The following is a 21256-nucleotide window of genomic DNA, read 5'->3' as shown; positions in this document are numbered from 1 at the left end:
GATATGCCCGCCAATCACGTCGCTCAAAACCCCTGATGATTTTTTTTTTCAAGAAATCTGCGCACGTCACAATTAATAACTGTAACAATACATATAATATTATACACACACGATCTGTATATTTATATATATATATCAATCACGTTATAGTTTAGGTATAATATTATTATTTCTTCCTCGTAAATACGTATATATTATATATAATTATTTTGTTTTTTTTTTTTAAATATTTTTTAACAGTAGTATCATTACTTTTTTTTTTATTGTCCGCACAATGTCTTATACATGCCGTTTTCTATATATAATCATATCATATTATATTATATTATGTGTTTTTACCTTATAATATTCATTAATATATATATAATATATTATAATAATAATAATATGTTATTTACAAAGTTTACTCTTATATATTATTATCGTTAATATTTACAAAATAATGTTTGTTTGTTTATTTTTTTGTTTTGTCTTTGGATTTACGTGTGTTTGTGGTCGAGCCGCTTCTCGTCAAGCCCGTTCGGCGTGCTGGACGGCCACGACGGATTCGGCGTCGGACGAGGACGAGGCGGGCGACGGTTCGGCGACCGCCGCGGCCGCCGAGTGCAGTTGCTGCTGCTGGTGGTGATGGTGCAAATGGTGCTGGTGGGCCGCGGACGGTTGGAACACGATCCCGCCGCCGCCGCCGAAGGCACGCGCATGATAGGCCGCGGCCGCGGGATCCTCGTAGAAAGATCGGTACAGCTGCTCGTGGCGCGCGTAACCGGCGGGCAGCGACGGTACGGGAACGGCGGGCGGCCGTCGGTGGCCCGCAGACGACGCACCGCCGACGGACGGAGGGGACAGTTGCTGGTGGTGCGGTGACCGCTGGTGCTGATGCGGTGACGGCGGCGGCGGTGGGGTGGACGGCGTGGACGTCTCGACCGCGGCCGCGGCCGTCGTCGTGGTCGTCGTGTCCTTGCTGGCCATGTCGGCCAGCGACCAGATGCGTGGCTTGGGGGCGCTACTCTGCGACGGCAGAAGCCCGCCGCCGACTCCGCCGGTGGTCGGTGGTGACACGGACGCGAACCGGTGGTGCGGTGGCGCCGCCGACGGATGGTGGTGGTGATGGTGGTGGCCAAGGTGTGACGGCGGCGGATGGTGCGGCGCTCCGGGATAGTGGCCGTGGTGGTACGGCGGCGGGTGGTGCAGGAAGTGTGGTGGCGGCGGCCGATCGAACAGCTCCGGTGAGTCCGGTCCGCTGTCGGCCCGCGATTCGCTCCACTCGCTGCCTGTGTGATTGGCGCCCGGCCGGTCACCGTCCTCGCTCGATCCCGTGCCCGAGTCTTTACAATCTGCAAGCAAAAACGGAATAATATTTAATAAATATATTTTGTACTCAGTCTTCACTTTCTTCACTTTTGTACTCTGACAAATTACAGTCAGCTAATTTCGTTATGCCGAATCTCAGGGGGAACAGAAAAGATATCAACAAATTCGAGATACCGACTTTTATATTGTAATGGTTTATAAAAGTAATGGTGGCAATTCAAAGGGTGTTCTATTTATTTAATTCAAGTTATCCGGTATGATAAAAATCTACTATATTATGTATAGGTATCAAAATATCGTTGTCAACATTCAAAAGTGGGTTATTTGTTGACTAATAAACGTAGGTGCCTATAGGTATTTATTTATTTTGTATGCATAATTTATTCTTAAAATTCAAAAGGCCCGTTGAAAGCTGTCTTGTACAGTCCATATAAATTATTGACTAGTGCGGCGATAACTCGGTTATTTCGGTCAGATCTAACTAACCATAGGTATATAAGTATATTATATATTATAGAATTTATTAGGTAGGTACCTAGTATAGTAGTATGTACCGCGGTATAATATATCATAGTTATATCCGAAAATGTTATTTTTGTATTTTCCCCTTATAACTGCACCTGTTGCACACGGTCGGCGGTTCCAAAGCTCGTTTAAGCTAGTTATTTTTGTCGAACGGAACGCGATAATTTATACTATTACACATCAAATACGTTTTATAATTCGCACATTGACCTATTAGAATATAACATAGAATAAGAACACGGGCGTACATCGACGGTATGCATAAAACTTCATGTATACCTAAGTAATGACTTTTGACTTGGTCGCCGTAGATTTATTCAATAATACATATGTATACACTCCGATCGGTGATATTATAATAAATATATATGCAACCGACGCTCGTTTATTCTTAATTAACTATCGGCCACTTTGGCGCGTACACTTTAAACACTATAATATTATGTATACACGGTATTTTTGCACATTAAAACGTCGTCGCCGGCGCCAAACCGATAATAATAATCCCACGTAATGTAAAAAAATTATACTTAAGTACATAATATTATCATTATAATATGAACACAGACGCCACCAGTGTTATCGCTGTGTACGACTGCAGCGGACCGCGGGATTGCTATGGTTGTTACTCATTTTTACTCGATTTGTTATTAAAGCGCGCGCGAAAATCGTTCTATAAAATATTACCGTACGTCATGTACACATTTATTACACGGTACCCATGTATATGATGGTAGATGATGGTTATAATGATGTAAAATATAATATTAGATTTTTTTTTTCGTCGACGAAACGGTTATTGTTAGATACCGTTTATTCGGAATGCAAGCAAAAATATAAATGATGAACCAAACGAACCACGTCGTAAAACCGTCGTTCTCTTTTACACGGGCTTCTGAATATTATTATTCATCTACGACGATGATGTGCTATGAGACTTATGAATTATATTATACACAAAGTTCCGCTACGTGAGCCACGACAGCGTCGGAGGCCTTTGTGGTGTGAGTGTGTAGGGGGGAGGGGAAAGGACCAGAAATATTTGTCACCACATATTGAAACGAGTGTAGAAATCACACACCATCGTGTGTTTGGAAAAACGAATGCCTCCTTATATTACTATATATAAATATAACACTCATTATATGTCACCGATCGGTGCGACGAAAACGCGGAAAAGGTCCGTGTTAGTTATGTTATGTTGGAGTGTTACAACACTTGTCAACGGTTCGATTACGCATTTTTGGCGGTTATAATATTATATACACACATAATATAATATTGTACCCGCCGTTTCCGGTTTCGACGCTGTTTATAATTAGTACGGGACTGATCGGTGGCGGTGTGCCGCAGGACATTTCCGTCAGCGAAACGATAATAATAATGTTTAATATTTATTTGTTTTTTTTTCCTGCACACACACTCACACGTGTCGTGTAAAAATTTACTGTTCGCGCGGGGCAGAGCGTCTGGCGATGAGAAAAATGTATAATGCAATGTGTGTGTGTGTATAGCCTCCTTCCGACGTGACATAATGGTATTATAATATATTAATAAAATATTATATAGGACACGCCGACGGAAAACCGAACGAGATATTATATGGACCGTGTTATTGGCTTTAGATAATATTATTATTGTCATTGCGACGGGCACGTGACTAGTGTTCGGCTCCGGAAATTTACGACCACCGAAATAGGGGAAATAAAAAAAAAAGAAAAAGGGGGGAAACTATAATATATATATTATAGCGACGTTCGACGGCGGAGGGAGGCGCTTCAAAACGGTCATTGGAACCGACGGGGCGCGTGATTCGGGTCGCGCGCGGCGTACTGCTGCAAAGTGTTCGAGCAATAATAATGATACAGTAAATAATATAGCAATCGAGTATTATAATAATATACGAACCCAACGTGTACGTTTTATTCTTAGATCTGGTTAAAAAAATAAATCGTTAATATCAAATCGTATATTGTATTATAAGGATACGGCGCAGGGGGAGCAGATTGATGGCGTATAATGATTCGTATTAATCGACCCGGCGAATTAGATTCGGAAAACGGAGTACTTACATGCTATAACTAGGAATTATGTACTTAATACACGCACATGCATCTGCAGCCAAATGTAGATGCAGTATAATACACATTAGAGATTATTTTATACAGCCATGTGACAATATAATACGTGACATATTATATCTATACACGTTCAAATTTTAGCTGTTCTGCAGCATTAAGAAATCGGTGGAAAACATGAATTTGCCTATAACGATCTCGTCAGTACGCGTTATTGTAATTAACGTACTTAAAACGATATGTATAAGTAAATATTATAAAACTATGTGGACGAAAGCTACACGGGTTGTTTGTATATATTTTTATATGTACTTTCAAATAATACACGATATTATACATAAAACATTTTAATTTTAATAAATAAACCCTTCTATACCTACTTCTATACTTGGATAAGAGTCTAAATAAGATTTACTATATTCTACCTTTATATATTTATGGAAAACGAAAGAGTAATGTAATGAATAATGCACAAATGAAAATTTAGATAAGACCCGCGAATACGATTATGGCGATGAAGTGCAATCAATGCAGTAAATTTTAAAGCACAACCCGATGAGAAAATATAAAGTCAATCCTTTAACTTTTATACTTTATAATTTATTTCTATGTGTATACGTATAAATGTAAAATACGTATACTACGTTACATTATCTGTGGAAAAGTGCTCATATTTATAATTAATAATAGTTATATACCACCAAAATAATTAACATTTTTTTTTTAGAGGGGGGCTACTATATTTGTACAATGAAAATTTAACACAATTACGTAATGTCGTGTATACTTTTATTACGTTATTCTGATAATAACAAGGAAATATTTTATTTATTTTTTTAAATAAAGGCAGAAACCAACCCTTACCCATACCATTGTTTAACACGTGACTGTTACTAAATATATTAAATGTATGCATAGAATTGCTAGGTATAGGCACTTACCGAGATCTTTTGGGTCTGGGCTCTTTCGGTCATCTTCGTTGTTGTTGTCCTCGTCTTCGACCCTATTTCTGGGTTCCCAAGTCATCTTGTTTTCCTTCTTCAACCGCCTTCGGGCATTAGCGAACCACGTGCTCACCTGCGTGAGCGTCATCTTGGTGATGATGGCCAACATGATCTTCTCACCTTTGGTCGGGTACGGGTTTTTCTTGTGCTCGTTAAGCCAAGCCTTCAGCGTGCTGGTTGTCTCTCGAGTGGCGTTTTTCCGCCTGGCACCGTTGAGGTCCATGCCGTACCTGAAGCGAAACAAAAAAGACAATATAAATAATAACTCACATGATATAATATTATATAATTAGAATTTACGACCATTGTGCTATAAACGGGCAAGGCAAAATGACAATAATTATAATATAATATTATGCCCAGGTAAAATACTGTGCACGCGTGTGTGAACCGCAGGTAGATTATATCATAATATAAAGCATTTTTTTTTACAATCAACGAGTTAAGCTGGCCGCTAGGTATATGTACTGAGCGAGTGTGATATAGACAATATATTATACGGGGAAATCGCACAAATTGTTTAAACAATTCCGTCGTCGGTTCACGCGGCCGGATTTAATGCGGAAGCTATCACGAGAGAAAAAAAACGCCGGGGCGATTTCACGCGGTTAAACTTTTCGCAGAAAGAGAGCGAGGGAAAAAATCAGGGATAACTCCCCGGGCTGGGCTTGGGTCTGCCAATCGGGTGGGATGGCGGAGGGGTGTAAATGTTTTTTAACTTATGCAGATTTTTTTTTTTTTACCCGCCGCCGACGGCGATCCTTTTTATTAATTCCAATTAAGCGCCGCCCTCCGTTTAATGGAATTTGAATAACTCTCATCGCTTCCCTCTTCGCGACCAGCAGCAGCATTATACACACCCGCCCACGAAGCCGCCGACCTGAACACCACGACTTTTCTCCACCACCCATTATATGTATACACTACACACACACACACACACATACATATATATATATATACACCGTCTCCGTTAATCACGATTCCGATTCTTCAGGCGAAATATCCAATTAACGTCTCAACGAACTAATGGATTTTTATTTAGAGCCATCTCTACTTGTCACGGCGTTAAAACCCGATTTACATTTTTTTCCTTTTTATTTTTTATTTTAAATCCACTCAGTTTTTATTATTGTCAACCTGCAGCAGGGGTTAGGGTCATGGAGACAGCGGAATAAATTTGATTTGGAATATATTTTGAAACTCGTTTAAGTTTTTCCGAACGGAAATAAACTATATCATTCACGCGCCTGCACCGCCGACATAGAATCTATATTATATACTATAATATTATATATCATATGGGTACTTAGATACACATTATAATATGTCTGTGTGTAATTTTTTTAATTTGCGCCTGTGGCCTGACTTTAAGTCAACGTATTTTTTTCAGTTGTTTACAGCCGTGACGTGGGGTGGTGGGTCGAAACAACGCAAAACGCCAGTTTCGTATGACAAATATTATATAATATATTATTGTTATACACCGATGAGTATACATTATAGGTGTATTAACATGAGAAATCGGTGTTGGAAAAAATTAAAATCAGATAAAAAGCTTGTATAATACCATAATTATATTATGTATGTATAGGTGCTTAACGGTCGGCTCGAAATTGTACCTTAAATAAGAATACTCCTCGTAAATAGGTGCTAAGGCATACAGCATGATATGAGCACATAATGTACAGCAATGTATTGTGACATTATGAACACACGAACAAGACCAGACGGCATAATAATAATGGTGTGGAACTAAATTCTCTAAACACACATAAAACGGTCGCGTTGCTGGCAGATGGTACGTCATCGACGGTTGCGTGCGCGTACACAGCGCGGCGCGACTATACGAAATGTGTGTGAGCATAATATATTAAATACTATATACAATTTTCTGACGGTTTTTTTCTTCTATAAATGACGTGAACACACTGTCGAATCGGTTTATACGATGGCGTATAATATTATTATGATGAACGTCATTATTTTTCGTCTAAACTCGATACATTTTAACCTAGCGACGGTGGTCTTGGGTATAATATATATTTATAAATATATAGATAGGTACGTAGGTCGTGTCGATTAAGACGATAAACCGTGTAGACGATCACCGCGGGGACGACGATAATATTCACCGCGAAATTTTCATAACGAAATGTAACCGATGTACCTACACGTTGTATAATAATAAAATATACGTCGTTGTAGGTATAGACTTATTTTTAATTATTTTAGTGCGATATTTTGTGTTCCCGCAACGACCACATCTGCAATATGATATTATGTGATCGTAAGATATAGAACATGTAAGTACAATATTATGTACTTAATATATGCAAAATAACAATACGATGATCGCCTTATAGACGCCTTATATATATTTTTTTATATCTGCACCGCGGTAATTGATAATGTCATTCTGACGCACACACTAGTTTTACTACGGTATTAAAACCCTGACCTACAATATATTCTATATAGGTATATGTATGTGTAGGTAATGTGTACACTATAGTGTGTCTTATACGCAAAAATTGGAATACCTAGGCGGCTAGGCATGATAGTATCAAGTGAATAATACAACCATTGATAAAAATGTTCTTGATTGATAAAAAAAAATATTTGAATTTAATTCACATAATGTCACGCTTATAAGTACCTAATATTTCGAAAATCTGATAAAAATTATAACTATTAAGTTGCTGTATAATCATATAGAGAATAGTGTATACCTATTATAATAATATTGTGTTATAGTTAACAGTGTATGGTATTTTAGGAAACACGTTTGTAATTAAGTACAATTAACATTATGTAATTATATAACTTATGTATTTTTTAATAGTTTTTAATATACAAACCGAAATGTGAAAAAATGAACGTTTAACCGTGGTACCTCAAGCAAAGTTTTAAAACTTTTAAGTCAAAAATTAAATAATTTCGTAGATAAAAATAAAATGTAATATAAATGTATAGGTATGATATTTTATGTTACGTTTAAAATATTGTATTTACCCGACAGAAATATCAAATTATATAGCGTCCTACGAATGTTTATAGACGAAAAATGTAAAACCGTATTCGCGAACCGTTCAACGACCTTGGTCAATGCGTTTTAATTTCAGAAAGGTCGACGTTGTAGATAATATAGTATATTACCTGGTATTAACACACATTATAATTAAAGTTGAGCAATATGATATAATGCCGAAATAGTACCGATATACCTGCAGTCATTGGAGATGTTGATACCGCGGGTTCACTAACCTGTACAATATGAGATACAATAATGTTATCATGTGTAATTGTGTACCTATATAACAGACGTATCGACGAGGGCAATTTAAAGTTTACATTTTTACAGCAGAATTTTCCCCCCAGATTAGGCGCATGGCGTGTATTTTATCTAGAAAGTACTGTAACGGTACCTATAGTAGAAATTCACATGTACATAAACATACGATATTATTGTAATGTCCCAAGCTTTATCTGCTCGATATAGCGACGAATCCAAACCTAATCACAATTATTATTATTAAAGGTCTAATATTAAGAATAATCGCATCGTTGTTCGGGAAACATTATTATGATGGTCAACAGAACTACAACACTATTATTACATATTAAACATATTATAGCGCAAATGTGCAACGGCCAATGATGTAATAATAACACGAACCGTAAATAACAACAGGTACCTGTGTCCAAATAATAATTACAATTTACAGACAACCAACATTCGGTATAAGGTCTCTAGGACACAAATAAAATTGTATACACGACGAGAACACGACTATAAAATAAACCAAGCGTTTATAACAATATTATATAACGATAGTCGAACAAATCTTTCCAGAATGTGAAACAATTAATATTGTACCTATACATATTGTTATAAACGTTGAAACATTTTTACGAGTGGCTACTTAAATCTTATAATTTTTTTATAACTACAACCATGTCCGTAGTATACGACTAGCTAACGAGTGCACGGTACATACACAATATTATTATGTATTTGAGAGCGAATTTGCGAGTTGAATTGATCATTATTATATATCGAAAGTCGTAAGAACGGTAAAAAAATGTAGGTACAAGTGAAAAATATTTGAAAACTAAGTTTATTTAAGTGGGTTGCCATATTATTGTCGTGGCCTACTATAACTATAATACTATAATTTTTAATAGTTGTACGGTACAAACGTACAATTATCGTAATTATAATATTAAACGCCGCACGCGTTTAGAACTGCTTGAGTGGGGGGATACCATCAGCGACTTGCACAATTATAATTATATATCACTTTAATATCAGTACCTATGCACTATATAATAGCAGGGTGGCCCTTATGGTGTTCTGTTATTTTGACTGGTTAATAGATGACCGTCATAATAATACATTATGTAACTAACGAGTATATCATTCGTATACACGGAAATATTGGAAAACACAACGATGACGGTCAACCACTATATTATAATTAAATGAGGAATTTTATTGGATGTCTACAAATTACATATTATATAGGTACCTAATACATTATACGATATAATTGACAATAAATATCACGCCGTATTGTATACGAATGAACTTAATATATTATATTATGATGAACGCGACGATATATAATAATATTATAAATAATTCACAGAGGTTAGAAGTAGCGCACTAATTGCACATTTGCACGTATGTAGCAACACTACAGTATCGCACTATTTATTGAATGATACAACATTGCAACTATCGTAGGTACCTACTGCTTTGTTTAGTTGAGAGTAACATTTAATATTTCCATTAATCAAGTTTCAAAAATTTTAAAATATAAAACATATATTTTCAGAACTCAAGAAAGTATTACATTATATAACAGTATATAGTACTGCAGCCGTTCCACAACTCATGTGTCAAAATATGTGAATTTTTCTTTTGTTACTATGGGGCAATACATAACACGCTATACAATAGGTATATAGAACTTTTTGTTTAAACAAAACAAAAAAAATTAGTGGATAATATAATATATTATAGAAGCGCCCTCCTTTACATATGCTTAAAAATGAACGATGATTGGATCGGATATTCTATTAATTATTATTATGTAGTAGTAGTATTATTTATAAGCGATTCCCAACTCCTAAAATATATATATATCTACATTGAACAATGATGGTTGCGTAAAATCTATAATATATAGATGAGGTCATATGTGCGGTGCTGTGGTGCAGTTATGGTGAAGTAATATTATTATGGTTACCGGCCAACCGCAGTCGAATATATTGCGAGCGGTAAAGAGGGTCGAGAGAGTATAATATGAATATGGAGTGGAAAAAAAAACACTAGGTGGGCAATAATAATAATCATCATCATAATGAAAACGAAAAATACGAAAAACACACGACCGGGACACCACCGCGACTATAATATATATATTGCCCCTCATCGTCGGTCGCCGCCGTATCCGTTTTGTTTTTTTTTCTCCGAACCAGACCCGTTAAATCGGTGTCGGCGTGTGTTTAACCCTTTTTTGATGTGCCACCGCGATATTACGTATTTATAATCCCCTCGCCCGGCCGACCGTTTGAATGTCCCCGCTCGCCGCTCGGCCACAGTGCAGTGTATACACCGTACACCTCAATACCCAAATATTAATAATAATATAATACCCATAATAGGCGTGTGTGTGTGTTACACGACTATATACAGAATCCTTTTCGAAATCCATCGTCCGCCTCGTCGGTTCGCCGGCGGAAAATGCGAACGGACAGCGGAGGCGGCCGGACGGGTCCGATGTGCGTGAAAGGTGTAAAAATGATAAACTTGTAAAACCGCGTGTAACACCGGTGTCGGCTTTTCCACACAAAGGAGAGTGGTGCGTGTGTGTGATATTATTATATCGTATACGCCGCCGCCGCAGCGGCGAAGGGCGAGAAACACACGGCAAACTTATAAATATATAATAAGTATACGTGTTGTACCCATACAGTAATTTAAGTATTATATATTATGTGTATATATATATATATATATATATATATATATATGGATAGATCCGCGTTTTTTATACAATTTTTTTTCGTCCAGTTTGAAGACCGGTCCCGATTGTCGTTTTCGTTTCACGGATGATTTGTAATCGGGCGTGTAACCAAATATATAACTCTACATCGTCGGAGGCGGTGGCGCGGGGCTAGTTCGTTCAGTGTGCGTTTGATTGAAAACGAATAAAGAAAAAAAACATGTTATTATAATAATAATAATAATGATGATGATAACAACGATTAAAATAATATAATATTATTATTAATATTTTTATATCGTTTAATATTATATTTTCTACGTCGTCACCAGTGTCAAGGTGTTGCATGATCACAATATAATATAACGCAGTACACATTGTATCATATTATTATGTATTATTCAATATACACAATTATTAATTGTACACGTATTCGTTTGTTTTATGTGTGCCTATAGATTTCCGTGTGTGAGATGCGTGCATGTCGTCGGAATGCCATTATGTGTCCGCACAAATTTTCGGTGGTAGGTATAGGTACAATAAATTCTATCTGATTTTACGACTCGGACCGAACGATGGGAACGACCGCGGATTTGACGACGATTTTAACGACCGGTTTCGTTCTAAGGCGTCAATAACGCACACACGCACACGCTTTACACACACACACACTTAAATTCTCATATTAGATATATATATATATACACAAACACACACACGTGTAACCGTTATGTGTGTGAAAATCCATCGAAACCTACGCGCGGGAGGTGTTTTTTTTTTTTTTTATAAATATATAATATGTCACATAAATCTATCGGAAGGAAGTAACCGATTAGCGGTGACGAACTTAGGGTTACTGACCTCGTCGTGTCCGATCACACGGCGGTCACTGCTGCAGCAGTAGGTATAATATACCGTATAATAGTAATAATAATAATATCATGCATTACAATATTATATGCATAGCATATTATTATTATTCATTCAAGTTACATATTATTATTATTATTACACACACCGCGCGGAGGAGGAGACGGCGCGACTTCCGGTCCGCGTACATCCGTATATACCAATTATAATAGGTCCCGGTAGTGCAATATTGCAGTGCACTTTGGCGACTACTGTATATATTACGGCTGTTTCCGTTATGCGTCGTATCGTTTGTTTTTTTTTTCATACAGCGTTGCACGCATAAAAAAGATTTTTAAGTCGCGCTGCAGTCGTCCACACCAGGTAGGTAGGTATAGATAGGTGTGTATAATGTATACAACAATATTGTTATATAGAATACCTGTCGCGCACGAATCGGATTTCGGTGCGACCGTATCATAACCGAACGGAATTCATCGCGCCCGTCCGGCACATCCGGTGGCGGTGTACACCAAAGACAATTTCACCCGTTATAATATACGCGCGTACGCTGCACATGTGCGGTACAATAATGTTATCTGTCCGATTCGACGAAATTCGTATGCACCGCGCGAGGCGCGTGTAAACACGGGGGCCTGCCACTCTCCACCCCCCCCCCCGCCGCACGACAAGTTATTGAAAATCGATCGGGAGATTTACGATCGGACGAAAACAATATAATAACACGCCCGACGATATGGATATACTAATGTAATATGCGATTTTCGGCGTTTCGATCATATCTGGCCGGTGTCTCCGATTTCCGGCAGTCCGCCGTCGTCATACCTCGTGGCGACCTAAAATTCACGATTTTATGCGCAACGACGGGGTTGCACGTTATACCTACGTTATGCGTGTATATAATATAGTGTATGAATATTCATGATCGACCGAATTGTGAGAGGCCGATTATGAGTGTGTGTGTGCGTTCGTGTTAACAACGAAACAAGGTTATATATATATATATATATATAGGTCTGGATGATGTGTAACGACGGGCTTATACATTATATGGTAAATTATGGTAAAACGCAGTAATGCCCGGGCGCGTGTGTTGTGACGGACAGAAAATCATTTTCATCATCCCGCTGTATATAGTATATTACCGCCATATTATTATATATAGGTACAAAGATCGCTCGTGTCGTGCGGTGTAGGATATAATATTATGATGTATTGGTACATGCATAATGTTATAATCATATTCCGACACCAAATATTATTTCGTATCCTATACATAAGTCGTGTGTATACAGATACACCGCTCTTTACCTGCAGACCGTCTATAAATTATATGAATTCGTTTCCCCACGGCTCTAGCCATCACATAATTTAAACACACACATACATATTATAGGACGATCGGTATTATATACCTACGTTGCGAGTTATCCCACAATATACAGGATGAGGACGACGTTAATGGAAATCGGATTGACAAAACGCGTATTATATACACACACACACACACTCTAACACGTAATATGTATAAAGGTACATTATAATAATATGTATTACTATTATTGTATATTTAAATATATTATTTGATACGCGTATTATAATATATACGCGCGTTCGGTTGTCGGACACGATAAAATTGAAAACTGGTTTCGGGGAAGGGAAACAGAGCCGAAGCGTTCGACTGTGTGTATTTGTTTAAACGGTTCGGTTTGTCGGGCCGACGACGTACGGTGGCGGTGGTTAAAACCGTATATACCTATACGAGCATTACGCTCACTGCGGTATTGAGCAGAACCTATACGCGTTTTAAACACCACTACATCGCAGCCCGTTCCGTCCTCGTGTGAGACGCGTTTATGAATCGTACAAGGCGAACGAATGAAAAACTCGTGTCGCAGCGAAAAATAGGCGTCAAGACACATACCAGATAATATATACATAATATTATAATATATGATATAATATTATTCGTTATTTTTTCAGTACGGAGACGTACGATATTACGTGTGTGTGTGTGTGTGTGTGCGTAGTGTGTGTATAACACGCGATCGTATTTCCGATACTGAATAAATAAATGAGAATTCTGTCGAGCGCAGATCAGCTGCAGATGTATTTTTTTATAAAAAAAAATGTTAGTGTATTATAGTGGTTGGGCGACGCTATTATACAGTATTATATAGTGCGGACGTTTCGTGCGCGAATACCGTCGTATATATATTATTACATTAATATAAATTAGCTATCATATATATAAGTAATCATTTTAATATATATAGTGCAGTAACGGGCTATAAGCATCATTCGCGGGTAATACGTCTACAACCATTATGTATACTGCAATAATTATTTTGAAAAGTCGAAGGAAGAGCGGTGACGAACTCGCGATGCGATAGTTGACAATTTGTAGAGGCACATCATAATAATATACGCGTTTAGGACTCTTGCAACGGGTGGAGTGTGACCTATTATATACACGCGTTATACGTATCTTACATAAGCGCACGAATTATAAGGTAATAGTATATATATATAACTAAATGAAATCAAAACGACATAATGGACAAACAAATATATATACTTATAGCAGTCGACCATGTATAATACCTATGTACAATATGGTCGCGGGCTAATGAAATGATACCTACTCGGCCCAAAGTATACATTCGATTAGCACACATCATAATACACGAATATGCGAAAGGGGTGGGCATACGTAACAATGTGTAAAGGTGTGTAAAAAAAAAAAAAATGTTAGGGCTGCGGTGGTGTATGACAGCGGTTGGACATGCGTTTTCGCGTGACGCGCAAGCCCTACAACGAAAAAAAAATCCGTCGCCGCCATTTTATACGGCCTCCGTCGTGTTTGTGACGGTCTTATCATCGGTGCATTACTATTATTACTACAACAGTATTAGGGGTGAGCTGCAGACGGGCAACCATGACGATATTTAGTGACGTTCAAGTAGGAGGTGTATATACATAGGTGCAATATTTGTGCGTGTACGTCGTCGTCGAATACATTTTCGATGTCTGTTCATCACGCACATTTTATATTACCTACGATTATCGCGGCGCACATAGCTATATAATTTACGCACCTATGATATTATTAGATACCTCCTAAGCTACGATATTCGCTGATGAGTATAGTACCTAATGCGAACGACGATAAGAATCGCCAATATATATGGTCGTCGTGATAATAAATTGCAGTTGCAGCAGTGCATACGCCGCATCGATGAGTTTTTTATGTATATTATAAATTCATCAAATTTCGGAATCGACTGCTATATAGACTTCGAGGGAGGTCGGCGGTGGCTGCGGCGGCGACGGCAGCAGCGTGGTTATCGGGGTATGATTTATGATACACGCATATCGGCTACTTAACCAGTACACGTCGCCGAGCGGCTTCCTACGTGATTCCATTAACAAATTGTGTGTCGGAACGACCGCGGCGGCGGTGAAAAACAGAAGCGAGTGTATTATATACCTACACACACACACACTAGTTGTATATACAGATAAAACACGAGGAGTGTTAAAACGAAAAAATAAAAATTCCTGCGTCCTTATCTACCGGGTGTAATGGCGAAAAGCACGGCGGTATTTGTTATCTTTTCCCAGAGACTCAGTGCCAACAAACCACACCCAATACGCGCTCGTGGAAGTGTGCGTGGTGTGTGTGTGGCATTAAGGTATACCATTTTTCCTTTTTTACCTACTTTTTATTTTTGTTTTAATTTTTTTTTTTTATTTCGTACCACCCGTTCGTGCCTAGGAGCCATCCATAACCATCTGCCGGCCGACCAGCCCGGCTGCGGCCACGACGATTACTACGGCGACAACCGCGACAACGACGTGTCAGTTGACCAAAGGGAATAAGGGTGTTGTATAATATATTATATTATGTATGTATAGAACACGTAGGTAATACATAAAAGTATATATACGAGAACGTGCAAAAAAAGTAAAAACAACAAAATTACGGTTCAGTGTTACCAACCTCTAAACACAATTCGGAATTTCCGTATACGCTTATTATATTTTAAATAATATCTAGCAGCAGTGTGGGTGATAAATATTAACTGTGTTCAGAATTTTATAGCTCATCATTTTCGTGTTTCGCGAATCCATGATTACCGCACCAAAAACGACTAGTTTTTAATTTTTTAATATAGCTATATTATATTGTTCCCGAAATATAATATACAAATATACAATGTAATAATGTGCGCAATATTAGTATATTATATTTAATATTATACACGCCAGCGGTTATAATTTTAATGAGTACCACTCTCGTCGTGTTTATTGAATCGTCTTAATATAAATAAACCTAATATTATCAACATTATATAAACAACGAGGTACGAAATAACTCGAATTTGCCAATAAAAATGAGCTTGAGGATAATTTTAAAAATTTAATATCATCATACGCATATATTAATTTGAGTATAGTATGATTTTACTGCGTGTCACGCATTAAGTATACCCGAAGGGAAATTAAAAATACAAGTCTATTTTAATAAAAGAAGGATATTATATAATAACAAAATTTGTTTGATGTCGAAAATATGATGATAAAATTCGTTAACGACTGAAGAATAAATATTTTTGTTATAGCTGGCGCGTTTTATATGTAATAATTTTTAGTTAAATATATATAGATCATATATGCATTTTGGAATGTATCCAATTGATGACCTGACATTTTTGTTTAAACGATTAATTTTTTTCACACTTTCTTCTCGGCGTATAATGTTATTTGTAGACAAATTTGAGCTTACGAGATATCCATTTCGCATCACAATAAAAATTAGGTATACTGCAATGAACCCACACCTATTCGTCGTATGAAACGATAAATACAGTGTAGATGATACATTGATACGTACATAGAAAATGTATTGAATAGAAATATATTATGATAATGATTGCAGTGTATAGATAATATAGTGTTGTCAAAATTATAATATAAATTATAATACACAAATACATGCGTATTGCTATAATAGGTATTACATCATAAACGCGTATATAGTGAATAATATATATATATATATATATATGTAAGTTGAAGGTATATATGTATGAACTAATAACAAATAAGATTCCGTTTGAACACCAAAAAGTTACAGATTTACAAAGGCTACCAATATGGCCGACATAGAAATCGTTGTCGTTGGATATATATACGCGACGTTTGGAGAAAAAAGAATTAACCTACTGAAAAGTGGACAAAGCTTTTAACGTTACACTTTTTTCCTTTTTTTTTTTTACAGCGTTCCGGTTCGGAATAATGTATAAGTGAAACAATATTATACAGGGGTCGTGAGCAAAAAAAAAATCGGCTTTCCGAAGGGATAGTCGTACTGGCTTTCATCATTATCATCAACATCGATAACACGAATCGCCCATTATATGGAACTTTTTTTTCACCCCATCCGCGCGCGAATAATAATACGCGAGCCCGGCTATTTTTTTGCAAGATGAAAACTCGTAATGGTGTTTAAAATATTATTATTATTTTTCAATGGAAAAATCGTCGGCTCTCTATAATATAATATATATAAACGTGATATGGTTTTTATAAACATTATCCGGTCAACCAACGGCACACAATATATATATTGCACACCGCCGGAGATAGACTTTTATTTATTTATTTTATTATTGTGTTGTTGTAGTTCATTAATATTTTTTTTTTTAATTTTAAAGCACCACCCGTAAGCATGATACTACGTCAGTCCTAAATACAAAATCGCAAATCTATACATAATATTATACAGTATATATTATACGTTATACACCCGACAGAAAACATTACTATAACATCACGTGGGGGTATTAAATGGAAAAATAATAGTTATAATAATTCATTGCCAATAATATATTATATATCCGATAACATATCCTAATTCCTTTAGCATTGCAACGGTACTAATATGTGTGTGCCTACAACACATATACATATATTATTCCCGTTCAGTCAACCGATTGTCATAATACGATGTGGGACGTATGTTATTTTATATATTATATGGTGTTAGTAGTATAATATTATAATATATAGTACTTGTAAAGCTTCTAATCGGTTGGAATCATGTTTCGCAATTCTAAACACCCGCAATAAGCCATATTATCTATGTGTATATTACACACACATATACACACACAAGATAAATAAGATATTGTATCAATTAAACGCGTACACTATATATACAAATACATAATAATATTAATAATATGTTTAGAGAGGAATATAATAGTTTTAGAAAATGCCGTATTTTTTCGTAAAATATAATAAAAAATTAAAAAACGAGCCCAGCAAAACGAATTCGTATAGATACAATTAATATACTGCAGACGCGAAATTAAATATACAAATAAAACCATGTTGACACATTGTATTTGAACAATAACGTTGATGTATATACATTTTAATTGTGCAGACGACGCGAGGTGATTATAAAGGTTAACCGTAATCAAAAGTCCGTTTAACACAAACGAAAGACGTTCTTTTAAAACCATTACCTGTAGTGTTTCGAAATAATTAACATTTTATGTTCAAGAATTAAAATTTGTTATGTTTTCAACCTACAATTGCATATACCTATACCTATATGTATTGCGTATAAGAAGAAAATTATCAAAATACGATTAACATAAATCTATAAGATTTACTTTATAACATTGATAAACTATAAATATTAATGAACTCAATGAACCATATTTGAATTAATAATGTTAAAATTGTAATCGATCGAAAGAAAACTAATACCTAACCTATGCAGAAAATGTTACCAGAAACCAACAATTGTATAATATAAAGTAGTAGCGGTGGTATAGAATATAATATAAGTAAGATAATTACATATTTGTAAAATGACAATATGTAGGTAATTTATATAATTATACATGTATATATTAGTTTTGCGGGGTACTTTATACAAAAAATTGAGATAAAATTACACGCTGCACTATAAAGCTTTTTGTTATATTATAAGTCTAAATATAAGTGCATTAATATGATAACATAATATTAATATCAACTTAAAAAAAGTTGTTTGAAACGTGCGCGGTAGATAATATAATGCAAGTAAAGGTAAGATATATAAATATACGAATGTTAGAATGTAAGATGAAAATAAATTTTGTATATATTATGAAACATAGATAATTCTAGTTAAATTACAAAATCTATGGTTGAAACATGCTATATTATGCTTGTATGGCACATAGTATGTTATGCAACACCGTGTATCTGGAGGTACCTAGGTACTATTGTAACATAAAATATAAAATCGAACGATTATATTATAATAATATATTATACATTATTCAACTATAAATATTTTAGCTCCTATAATATGTAATATAGGTACGTATAAAATATAATTTATATAGGTATTATTTAATTTAATAATAATATACTATATAGATTACGATTATAATAATTAATAGGGTACATTAATTAAATTCTATGTGCTAAGGGCAACGGCCACAAAAAGCTTCATATATGTGCGAAATCATCGACCAGAAAATCGCAATTAAATATATTACATATTGAATCAAGTAATCTAACCTAACCTATACAACAAGTCAACACCGTATTTTGGTAAATGATTGAATCATATTTATATATTAATATAGGTATTATATATTATTTATTATATTAAGTGTCATCGGGTGGAAGTAAAGCGACGGCGTCCATTTTTGTAAGCACTCACGATATCGAAGGACGAATAGGTATAGCTGCAGGTATATACCGCGTATACCGAATAAAATATATAGCTGATGATCGGTGTGTCGAATAGACGACAGAAAAAATATGAGCATTACTGGCATACTGCGTACCCCCCTCTACCGTGTCGGAAAAATATATACATGTACCTATATATTTATATATTGCATTAGATTATATATAATATACGCCATTCCTATTGGACGGACGGCCGTTCGACGCATTGTTGTTTTAGGTGAACATAAATACAATATATGTACATACGTGTGTACATACGTATATGTGTACGTCGTACACACACGCACGCGTAAAATAATATAATATATTGTTATGCCTCTGCCCCTACAACCCTAGTATGTGCGTATTTTTGGGGGTACTCACCCGTTGAAAGGGTACCCGAACGCGGCGTCGTAGGGGTGATAGACCGAGTGGTACGGCCATGTAGCTCCAGCTGCCAAGTTCTCTTTGAGATCAAGTCCCGCTGCGGCCTGCGCACACACAAAAAATACATATAATATTAATAATAATAAAATATATTATTATATTATATACAAGCGTTATTAGGGTGAACTCGTTTATTAACGTTATTATAATATATAACACAAATAATATGGGTAATACCTACATATGTCGTGTATACCACGGTCGTTGCAATATAATAATATATACTATGGGTACACCTAAATATATAATATAGATTATGTAGGTATATAAGCGTCTATGTACGACAATGGATCACAACGCTGTCACTTCACATATGACGCGATATGTACATCATATATGACACAGACGTGACGTGTCAGAATATGGGTTTTTGCCTACTCTGAATATATATATATTATCCCTATGCGAGGAAAAAAAATACGATGTATATTATGCTAATTATATCCTTTTATATAGATAGGTACATTAACTGTGTATATATCTTGGGAAAAAATAATACGGCCGTGGAATATATAAAATATGTATATTATACAATACTATATAGGTGTACTCTGCGTTTTCACGAAATCGTTTTTGTAATGTAATGTATAATGATATCTCCGCAACGAACTGGAGATATATTATTATTGTTATTTGCTCTATAAATATGAAATATATTTATAAATTATGTTAAGCGATACATTAAAATATTATAAATATATGCGAACTTACAAACATATATATATATATATACATATTATATACCTAAACAAAATATACGAATCGGGACTAGCGATTTATGAACCGCCACACGCGTATTTTAAATAATATATATATACCTATTTAGTATACAGCCACACAGTTAGGTATACTAGCTATAGAATATTATACGACACACCGGATGGTATACAGGGTGGATAAGAGTGGACAAGGGGTTGAATTGAACGACGGCCAACATGCGGAATAAATTAGGTACTATGTATTATATGTATATTATTTTTACGTTCGGCCATTATAATGGCGTACAACACGAGTTATGTGCCGAACACACGAGAATCGTGTCTGTATGAAAGGTTGATAATGCGAGGTTAATTTTTCAGAGTACACGAATAGTATCATTATACATTATGCCGTCGTTATAAATATTGTACGGTATTATACCAGCAAGCTGTAGATAAAATGCAACCGAAATAGTTTTCTTAAGTGATGTATTACTTATGCTCACGTAGGTACCTACCACACATATATGAATATTACACGCGTATAAATATAGATAGTACTAAAT

At 35.8% G+C, this 21256-nt stretch overlaps 1 protein-coding gene across 3 annotated transcripts in view; it reads right to left on the bottom strand.

The window, feature by feature from the left end:
• Positions 1 to 212: 212 nt before the first annotated feature.
• LOC100169212 (homeobox protein caupolican) overlaps positions 213 to 21256 on the bottom strand; it is a 41732-nt gene continuing 20688 nt past the window's right edge. For all 3 annotated transcript variants that reach the window (XM_008183261.3, XM_001952284.5, XM_008183270.3), the window contains exons 3-5: positions 19930 to 20036; positions 4856 to 5148; positions 213 to 1334 (exon numbers count right to left, since the gene is read on the bottom strand). In XM_008183261.3, coding sequence (XP_008181483.1) covers positions 511 to 1334; positions 4856 to 5148; positions 19930 to 20036 — 1224 coding nt within the window. In that variant the 3' untranslated portion in view covers positions 213 to 510. The remainder of the gene's footprint in view (positions 1335 to 4855; positions 5149 to 19929; positions 20037 to 21256) is intronic.

The sequence above is a fragment of the Acyrthosiphon pisum genome, chromosome A3 (assembly GCF_005508785.2).
Source record: "Acyrthosiphon pisum isolate AL4f chromosome A3, pea_aphid_22Mar2018_4r6ur, whole genome shotgun sequence".
Taxonomy (NCBI): Eukaryota; Metazoa; Arthropoda; class Insecta; order Hemiptera; family Aphididae; genus Acyrthosiphon; species Acyrthosiphon pisum.
Note: the sequence above shows the minus strand (reverse complement) of the source record. Positions and strands in the feature narration are given on the sequence as shown.